The sequence below is a fragment of the Osmerus mordax genome, chromosome 15 (genome assembly GCF_038355195.1).
Source record: "Osmerus mordax isolate fOsmMor3 chromosome 15, fOsmMor3.pri, whole genome shotgun sequence".
In the NCBI taxonomy this organism is placed as follows: Eukaryota; Metazoa; Chordata; class Actinopteri; order Osmeriformes; family Osmeridae; genus Osmerus; species Osmerus mordax.
In genome coordinates, this window is record NC_090064.1 from 8324164 (window position 1) to 8334345 (window position 10182).

Sequence of the window (10182 nt, forward strand, 5' to 3'; positions counted from 1 at the left end):
GACAAGCAATCCAAACAGCACAGGGAGTATTGATATTTTTTACAGACCATATGTTTAAGTTTTGTAGGAGCTACAAGACAAAAGGACACATTCATACTCAAACTCATAGAACATGCTTGAACACACATCATTAATGTAAGAGTGAGAAAATAAGCTAGCACCATGGATGTAAGTAATAGTACATAAAGCACAGCATGGGCCAACTGCATCCTCTATCAAAGGAAATATTTGTATTTTGAAATCAAGTCAATGTTTGAACCAAGGGATTAGCCCTTCTGAGTTGTTCAGGTTTCAGTAGGTTAGTGTTCTTATGAGGAAGGACAAGGATGTAGTGTAATTTGGTGAGTATGTGTAGTAGAACTTCCCAATAACTGGGTTCTTTAAATATATGTCATACATATATTCTACATATTCATATACAAAAATAGGGATGATTAATCAAAGAAGGCTCTTAAAGCCTTATTCAGCAGCTACTTGAGGGAAACAGAATTAAGTATTTTAAACTGTGACAGCCAAGGCATCTAGAGGCTTTAAATTGTTTCCCAATCTGAAATACAAATTTATGACAGTGGTTCCAGTAGTGTAGTGCTCAACAATAAATCAGAAATGAATAGGACCCAATTATTTAGACGATTGACAGAATGGATAAAATGGTTCACATGAATCAAATGGAATAGGTATGGATATAGAACAATTCTCTAACACATCACCAAATAATTGCATATTATTGGCTATCTAGTGGTAGAGTGAGCAAGAAGATGGGTAGAGGGGCTCTAGTCTGCTTGTTCACATTCACAATGGACATCAAGGCATTCGAGGCAGAAAAGCCCTCACAACCACTAACCCTACACGACCACTCAAAGTTTGCATTTGAGTCACTGAGCAGTCGTCCGATCAACATAAACAGTTTATATTACACACAGTTGAAACAGGACACCAGGTTCTGAACATATCTGCACTTGGTCTGTCTTTGGTGCCTAATTACTACCATTACTAGTAGGCAGGCAGGACCTAATCTGCTTTCAAAGCTTTTCACTATTAAAGTAGAAATAAAAGTCCCGGCTGAGAGACCAGAGCACTTTGAGATGGGTTCAAGAGAAAAGTGTTGGAAATGACTGATTAGTGGACCTCCCCTCCCCCCTCCCCCAAAAGAGAATATGAGTGCATATGATTTCTTTAAAACTTATGTACCGGTAATCATCATCTCAGTACTGTTTGACAACCCATCCAATGAAAATATGAAATGTTAGACGGACATATATACTTTTAAAAGATTACACCAAAGTCCATTGCTCCACTGAGTGCAGGAATAAAAATCTAAATGGATGGGAGTTGATGAATCTTTAGATGGGAAGAATAATATTAGTGTGCTTTTGTGCATGGCAACTAAGAGTTGACACCTTTGCAAAAAATATGAAGATTTATATGTTTCATCATATTCTTTTGTAAATAATTTACTATACATCACATGGTAAAAACGTTTAAATGATGCACAAATACCCATGCTATTCAGCTCATGTCCTACGAGGGATTTTTCTTTTTCACACTTTTTTTTTTTTTTTTTAAATTTTCAACCGATTAGCTGATACAATCATAATATTTTGGATTTTGAATCCCAGGATCAGTGCCAAATATCATGGCACCTCCCTACCCCACCACTGTCTCGGTCTTCCTGTACATCATTATAATATGCATCAACGATGTTACAATCTTTCTTTGTAACATTAGCCACATACCCACTTCTAGTGTGCATTTTCCTACTTCGGGGGCCCTACTCCTAGTTTTTTGAGAGACAGAGGCTGCAGGTTGATGTTTTTTGAAGTGTCATAGAATAAACAATCTGACGAACAATTTATAATGTCCTTGACTGCTAAATCTGAAAATGTATCATTTGCCAGTGCCACTGACCTCCTGCCCAACCGGTTACTTCTGACACAAGACCAAAAGTAAGGGCCAGGCATAAATCAAATGCAAAAAACAGATAAATGTTTTATGTACACCAGCAGTCGTTGCTGCACCCATGCCACTATAAAATACAGCATCTCTCTCTAATTCTCTTAGCCAAACTTTTACTTTTCTTTTTTCCATTTTTCTCTTTGCCGTCCTCCATTTTCCTGGCTCGGATTTCTCTCATCAGGTCAAAGAACACCTAAAATCACAGGTGACGCATTCAAAACAATGTTTAGCTACATGGCAATGACAATGCGTCTGAAGTAGCAGACGGAACCCATTTCTGGACTAACAACTGACCGGTGCAGGTTACAGTACATCGGACAGCTGTGGACCACAGTCTTACCTTGTCGACGTTGGCACGGGTCTTGGCAGAGGTCTCTACGTAGCACACGCCCCACTGCTCAGCACGTGTTTTGGCCTCTTCTGCGCTCACCTGGCGCCGGTCTTCCAGATCAGACTTGTTCCCCACCAGGAGGAACGGCACGTTCTCGTCCTCCTTCACTCTCAGTATCTGCTCTCTGCAGGCCACACACAGTCATCAGAGACAGCTTTCTCTACTCACAAGCGATACGGTAACCTCATCATGCTTGACATGCCCTACTGGAAGACAAACTCCACGAAGAAAGAATCATTCTGTAAAAGGATGTCACTCAACCTGAAATCTGCTGTTGCTGCGAACGACTCGAGCTCGGTGATGGAGAAGACGCAGAGGAAACCTTCCCCACTGCGGAAGTAGTTATCCCGAATGGCGGCATAGTCCTCCTGTCCCGCCGTGTCCAGGATGTCTATCTGGACTTCCTCCCCGTCCAGCACAACTTTCTTCCTGTAGCTATCAGCTTTGGTTGGTTCATAATCTTCCACAAACTAGGAGTGTAACAGGGTAAAACACATGAGTGAACTCGAGAAGAACTGCACAACAGTCACAGTATCAATTAGGAAAACTGTCCACTCGTAAAACGTGGCAAGATAAGAAAGCAAACACTTACCTCGTCATACATGAACTGCAGAGTGAGAGCAGACTTCCCCACTCCTCCGCTGCCCACCATTATCACTTTGTGAAGGGCCAGGGAATTCTGTCCCTTTGGCTTTGCAGCAGCCATGACGGTCAGGACTAAGCACCTGAAGTTTTAGGCAAGGAAAGTCTTCAAGGAAGAGTTTGGAGGGCAAAACAAAATGGTAGGCTAGCCTGGTACGGTTGGGCAGCCGATTCCAACCGAGGAGCAGAATGACACTGTCCTTTGAGGAGATGAAAAGAGGCATTAAGAGAGCATGACCTCATTTGCAATGCACTGACCTCACCCTGTGTATTAAGGAATACTACCACAAGGGGGCGATCTAATAAATGTACTCCTTGATACCCCTGTATTTTGTTTTAGGAATTTATTAAGAAAACGCAAGAAGTACGTAAACCTAGAAAAATGCAGGCAAGTATACATTTCCCACACTAATTTACATCACTTTATTAAAACTACAATACCATATGAGGAAGGTTTATAAATGCTGAACACCAGAGGAAGTTACACACCTGTAACTTCACTGTTTATTTTGGGGTGTGGCGTGGGGCAGTTTATCCTTCACCGAATAATATGAATCTAGCAGTGCTACTTTAAGTTATTTACTCAGCAAAGTTTACCACCTCTAGGCAGAAACTAGCTGGTCAATGTAGTCCAATATGATTCGGTCCAGCTGTCAACTTGTTAGCTAGGTAGCCTAATGTTTGCTAGCTAAAGCCACGTACTTGTCACGAGTCCCAATCACTGATGATGCATTAATAAATAACCTAAATAGCTAAGCTAACTCACGCTAAACATAAATGTTCTTGGTAATAATTATATAGACTAGCCCTTGTATTATTTGCCAGCTAATGTAGGCAATTGCTTTAGAAAGGTGGGAAACTAAGTTAGCTGATTAGCACCACTAGCTAACTACTTAACCAGCTAACTAGTTTTAACACGATCATTAGCTAATAATACCATTAGTGTCAGGTGGACACCATTAACTGTCAGTGCAACTACCTAGTTTGCAAACTAGCTTTTCCCATAGCACCGCCAGTAGAGAGCACAGGCTAGCTAGTTTAGCTAGAATTGTGGGTTGGGTAGCTAGCTTCATACATTTTATTCATGGTCAAAAAAAGTGTTGACCCAGATCGATAGCTAACTGGCACGCAAGTAACAGGTCTCTATTCTATTAGTAACAGTAAAGTCCTAACGATCATCGTAAGTGCTGGCTAGTTCCACTAGTTCGTAGGCCACCTAACCTGGGGTACTCTGTTTAGCATGATAAGCTAGCTAGCTCTAGCTAGTTTAATCGTTTAATTGCAGTCTAAATTAAGATTCAGTCCAGCGATTACCTAGTGCAGTATCTGTCAAGTGGCATTATTGAATAGGCTCACCTTAGGACGCAGCTCTTAGGTATTATGAGAAAATTTCGAAAGCCGATCACTTGTTCTCTAGGCTAGTCTTCTCACACAAACAACCAGACAAGCACTGACTGAAGTACCAGGCTGAATGAACTACGCCCGCTTGGAGCTGTTCCAGACGAGACGAGTTGTCTGCGTCCCCAAGACACACTGAAAGTGCCCAGGGGGCATGGGTGGGGGATATCACTCCATGTAGCCTGTACATATATTATTTTTTAATCAGTGTGGTGACGTGGCGTGTAGGTGATCAACAACTAGTTGAAATAGTAACAAGTAACAATGGGTATCCAGCTATATTCTATCTGACCATCATCGTTGCGAGGAAGCGAGCATCGCACGTGTGTGTGTCTGTCTGACTCGGCTTGTGGTATCTGTTCATCTGGCCTTCAAACATTCCTGGTAGAATCTGCAATCGATGGCTTTTCGCACGACCGGTAAAATAAATCTCATTGTGGGTTAATTCAATTAGGCTAATGATACGAAATAGTCTTTGGTTGATTGATACACAATCTTACATTTTCAGCTACAAACGCACGTGCGTACCTTAGTTTGAAGACAATATTAATAATACGCAATTACTATTAATTATATCTTCTGTGCACCAGGAATGTCTCTTGTATCTGATCTTCACTTGAAATATGCGGAGAAGAAATGGAATGAGACCTTTCAACTGGTTCGTAGGTGCATGGTAAGAATGTATTCCTACTGAGAGGCGTATACAATGCTTTCCAGATGTATTTTTTTGTTAGATTTTTGCGGGATTAGAGCTGTACTAAACATCACACTATGTAAACAAGAGCTCGTTGGGTGCTGGTGTCCTTCCCAAATGAGTCCCCAAGGAAGTGTCTTGTCCATTTTGCTCTTAGATGGCGATATTGTGGCCTTTGTGGTTTACCCTCGTTAGTGAGCCCAGGTCAACCTGGAACCCGCGTCAATTCAAATGGCAACTGAGATTTATTAAAATGTGTGACAAGGGAATGCAGAATAGTAGATTAGGAGTGATGATCAGCTGAATGGATGGATAACTGAGGGATCCTCAGTTCTAACCTTATTATGTGCTGGAAGGCAACGGCACACACAAACACTCTCATTAGATGATTGATGTCAAGTGAGCTGTTGGGATCCCGGTTCATTGCCCAGGTTAAGACACCATAAACTCCTGTCTCATCACTTAGCTTTGTAGATGGAAGTCAGCAGCCACGTATACTACTTAGATGTTATTAAATTGAATTGGCAGAGCTTTATCGCCCTGTACAGGTCAATACACATTAGAGTAATGGAATCTTATTCAAAAGCACCATAAACAATTGAACTAAACTTTAAAGAAATGCCCTCCTCTCCAGCTACCCCGCACAGTTAGGGTTGACCTGTCCTGGGAGGTGGTTTATTTTGATTTGGTTCGGTCGAAGCAGGGACAGAGATGATTGCTTGGCTTCGCAGGAAGTTGAACTTGGCAGCGGTCAGTCTCCCGGGCCAGCAGAGGAGGGGTCAGTCAGAGGCTGGGGCAGTGCTATTGGACATGTGATACGGTGTATGTGTGGTCCGAGGGGATATGGAAGCTGGAACCGGGCCATGCGGATGTCTGCCAGTGATGATGTTCAAGCTTAAGTACATTCAGTTCTTAGGAACTCTCCTTGGTGCGGGTTTTTCTGCTTCCTAATAAACACGGAGCTCAGAGTGCCTGTGGTTTTTCGTGGCTTCAGCAGACAAACGTATCTTAATTTAGTACTTTCTTTGCAACATTGTTCTTTGCAGGATAAGTCCAGAGGTGACCCCAAACCCTGCGAGCCACTGGTTAGATGTCTGAAAAGACTCCATGAAGCACTCAATGGTAAACAAGCAAAATCATTAATTTTTGTTTTATGCATTTCTGAACCCTTGTACATTGTATGCTACGGGATTAATTCATGTATTTTTCTATTCTGAATGTCAGTGTCCACTCTGAGTTGCATGGTGTCCCGTTTAGAGATGGTCGCCAAACAAAGAGGGTATAGATCTGACAACCATCGCTTTACTTTACTTTCTATTGTTTCTATCTTTGGGTAAAACCACTGTTTACTCTTATTTTTTCTCTGCTGGATCAAGGTACTTGAATTAGAGTTTTGGTGATGATTAATAAATGTATTCATCTCCCTTATATTTAACACAGTTGTTATCTTCCTTATATTCAGAATGGGGTCCCACCTGAGTCCCAGTGAGACCACCTGCTACCTGACGGCCGACCTGTTCTACCTGGAGGTTCTGCTCCTGCCAGGTGGAGGGGTGGAGGATGTTAAGGTGGCCCAGCATGGAGAAGCTCCTGTGGTAACTGCTGCTTCTAGAATCTCACATCCTGTCTGCCAGCTTTATAGAACGAGCCAGTCTGAAGCCAACCTCTTGTGTGTTTTGTTTCCTAGACAAGTGAGTCCCTTCTAAAGCTTCTGAGGTAAGAAGCGAATCCTGTTGACACAACTGTACAAATACTGTGGACGATGAGGTGTTCGGTGACTACTCTTAAAGATCCTGTAAAGTGGAATTGAAAATGAGTTTTAAGTTCATCACACCACAGAACAATATGTTGTTAACTACCCATCCAAATTAGAATGAGAAAAAAAAACAGACAAGTATGTTAAATTAGACTTTGAAATAGTGAGAAAATCAGCAGTCTTTTCTGCTTGAGACTGGAGGGGTGTGTTGCCTGAAGGAGCTGAAGCTCCGCCCCCTCGAATTTATTGAATTTACCAACAACAGCAACACTAGCTAAATCAATTGCAGATATCAGAACAGACCTACCTGCAGTCTCTTGAGTGTTTTATGTATTAATTACTTTGTCTTTGCATCGTACCAGCTGAGTAACAGAATGCAACCGTCTGTGATCTGACATAGATAGGTGGCTGTGACATAGATCGGTCGGGTTTTGGCTCCGCCTATACAAAACCTGAGCTGAAAATGGAAGAGAAACTGTTCAACATCTAACCACATTTCAGTGCGACAAAGTTTTCGCGCTTTGCACATGCTTTCAGGAATTAATTTCACACGTATATAAAGTACTTAGAAGCAAATCATGGAATTTGCTTTACAGGATCTTTAATGTGTCACAGGTCAAGGAGATTTGAAGAGTTCTCGGGGAAGCTTGAAGGCCTTGCGTCCCTCTACAACATACCCGGAGACAAGTAATGTTGACGGCGTAACTGTTGCTGGTGGTTTAACTGTCGTTTTCTGTTCGGTCACTGGTCATCATTGTTTGGGTTGTAGTCATGTTGTTGTGTAGCGTATGTCTGTGTTTGTTCAACAGTGAGACCAAAGTCAAGATATTCACATCGCTGCAGCACCTAGGGAGAGATCTGCAGAAGATATCACATTTGCCGAGGCAAGTTCATTCTGTTAATTGTTGATGGAAGTGTTCTCGTCTGTGCCGTCAACTTTCTGAAGTGCTTCAATATAGATTTTTTCAGAGCACTGAAGGAGTCTGATCCTCAAGTGGACATCATTCTCAATGGCAGACTTGGGTATCTGACTGTGGGCAGAGAAGGTGCAGTAACATATAGAACATACTAAATGGCCAGACGGCCTCATAGTCACTGAAACCAAAATATTGTCTTTCCCAACTTAGGCTGTCCAATGAGCATTCAGTTCTTCGTCAGTCCTTCAGACATCCTCCTGGGGTTGTCAGGACCAGGTAAAGTAGGTCACTTGTCTTCCCCACACACACACACACACGTTCTTGACTTCATGGTCTTGGCTACTGACGAAGTTCTCCTAATCTCAGAGAGAGAGAGTGTCGGCCAGGTGACTCTGGTGACAGTGGGACCCAGTGAGTCCACCCACGACCTCCAGATGACATCACTGATCCCACAACCACCTCAGCTTGACTCTCAAGGGTACCCGTGACTGCGTTGATGGTCATCTTGTCAACTCAGTAGTGAAGTCATCCTAACAGGCGGGGTTTCTCCCACTGTTCTCTCTCGCTGGAGTTTTGAATGTTTTCCTTTTTCCCTTTGACAGTGACCCAGTGTTCAGCCCTCTGAGTGAGGCGACATGTGAGGCTCTGCCAGCCTGCTTCCTTCTTAAGCTGCAAAAACCGCTGCCTGTGCTCTCTGCTTTTATCAACAAGATCAACCAAATCACAGGTGTTGATCTGTTCAGGTGTTAAATGTGAACCATCCATCTAGGTTTGTTTAGCATTTTCCGGGGGACAGCTATTCTGGTGTGTGATTCGCAGTATCTCTCGGCGCTGTTGTCTCTCCCTGTTTCGTAGGTGTTGCCATACCAGAAACCGACCTGCAGTGGGCGCCCTTACCCCAGTTGCTGATGGAGTTATCAGGGAGAAAGAACTGGGATGAAACATTATCTGGGCCGGAGTCGGACACCTTCTTCATTGTGGTATTCCATCAGGAACAGTGTGTACCTCTTCTTAAATGAGTCATTTACCATACTGACCTTTTTCCATCCTTCACTCCCCCAGTCGCTTCCTGGCGAAGTGCACAGCTATGTGGTCCCAGGGACTGCATGGGCTGGAGGGACTTGTAAAGGCTCCATGGTGGGCAGCATCCCCTTCACTCACCCTGCCCATGTCCCTGCCCTGCTGGAAGTCCTGCGCCATCAGTGTACCATCAACACCCTGCTGGCCAGCTGTGGGACCGCGACCCGGCGCAGCCCAGGTGAGCGGCTGGCGGCCCCTGGTCTCAGTGGCGCCGCGCAGCGCCGAGTCTTGATAGCGTGTGTCAGCGGTAAACATTGATCTAATCAAATGTGCCCTTTAGGAGCGGTTTGTGATCTGTACTGCGAGGTCCTTCCGGTGTGCGAGTCCAGCTTCTCTGTGACCTTTCACCTTTCTGAGAGTGACTCTCTTGCTGTGTGTAAGTCTGGCCGAATGCCTAGAGATGAGGTGGCATTTTGAGGATCCGTTTAGAGATTTACTTTGTCCATTTTTATATGATCATATCATATGATTCCTTTCTATAGTGGTTGTGAATGTGGAAGACTCCCGACATCTTAGATGCAGCCTGTTTGCATCAGGATTAGAACAGTCACCCATGGATGAATATATCTCGAAAGTCCTAAAGAGGTATGTTAGGATGTTCAAGGAGTATTTCCCCAAACGGGTATTCATTTATACAATAATACCTCATTAAACAGCTGACCAAACTGAGTCGCATGAGTCATGTGTGTGTACTAGTTCTTCACCGTCGAGTGTTGCTGGCTTTTCCAGATGTCTGTCCATCCCGGTGACCATGAGGGCGTTGAATGGGAAGCTGGAAAAAAGAATGACTCCCCAGACTCCGCCCGCCCGTCTCACTACCCTGGCAGGTGCCCCTCCCTCTGTCCTTGTGTCCCAGGACACCGTCAGCCCCAGTGTCACTGAACCCGGCAGTGTCTGGTCTCCTCCCTCTGCCACCATCTCCCAGAGTGTACCTGGAGCAGATGCCGTGGCTGCGGTGTCTGCCTCCGAGTATTATCTCATGTCTGTAACCGCATCTCAGCCTGTTTCTGATTCCAATACAAGCCTTCCTGCCAACCCTTACCCCTGTGTCTCTGTGGGTGTGTATCCATCGCACTGGATAGCCAGCAGCAACCACCTTCCAGAACTAATCTAGGGGCCTTAGTGTGTAGCGTGTGAACCATGAAGGATGTGGGTTATGAGGCTCTAAATGATAGCTTTACATTTTTAAAGATTCTCAAATAAAAGTACATTACTAACCAGTATTTGTTTTGTTGCTACATCACATCAACATAAGTGGCTCTAAAAGTGTAATTGCTTTTATAAAAGTATGATTACTCGATTTTTATTTTTTTGCTTGTAATCAAGGACTTAAACCACTGGTGTGAGA

The 10182-nt window shown here is 43.7% G+C and overlaps 2 protein-coding genes across 4 annotated transcripts; one reads left to right on the forward strand and one right to left on the reverse strand.

The window, feature by feature from the left end:
• Positions 1 to 53: 53 nt before the first annotated feature.
• ralaa (v-ral simian leukemia viral oncogene homolog Aa (ras related)) lies at positions 54 to 4459 on the reverse strand. 3 transcript variants are annotated; one of them, XM_067251450.1, is made up of 5 exons: positions 4346 to 4459; positions 2940 to 3189; positions 2609 to 2817; positions 2297 to 2471; positions 54 to 2149 (listed from the first exon to the last, which is right to left on the reverse strand). In XM_067251450.1, the coding sequence occupies exons 2-5, from the start codon at positions 3051 to 3053 to the stop codon at positions 2027 to 2029; spliced, it is 621 nt and encodes a 206-aa protein (XP_067107551.1). In that variant the 5' UTR covers positions 3054 to 3189; positions 4346 to 4459; the 3' UTR covers positions 54 to 2026. The 3 variants fall into 3 exon arrangements, with proteins under 3 accessions (XP_067107551.1, XP_067107553.1, XP_067107552.1); XM_067251452.1 differs by having other exon boundaries at positions 2940 to 3095; positions 4346 to 4430; XM_067251451.1 differs by lacking the exon at positions 4346 to 4459 and adding an exon at positions 3479 to 3555.
• Positions 4460 to 4767: 308 nt separating this feature from the next.
• Positions 4768 to 9948, forward strand: med1l (mediator complex subunit 1-like). The gene is made up of 17 exons (XM_067252154.1): positions 4768 to 4806; positions 4978 to 5060; positions 6128 to 6203; positions 6306 to 6360; positions 6544 to 6676; positions 6769 to 6797; positions 7453 to 7524; positions 7647 to 7721; positions 7807 to 7883; positions 7965 to 8016; positions 8125 to 8232; positions 8357 to 8481; positions 8610 to 8734; positions 8817 to 9012; positions 9115 to 9210; positions 9317 to 9419; positions 9564 to 9948. The coding sequence occupies exons 1-17, from the start codon at positions 4788 to 4790 to the stop codon at positions 9946 to 9948; spliced, it is 1809 nt and encodes a 602-aa protein (XP_067108255.1). The 5' UTR covers positions 4768 to 4787.
• Positions 9949 to 10182: the final 234 nt, after the last annotated feature.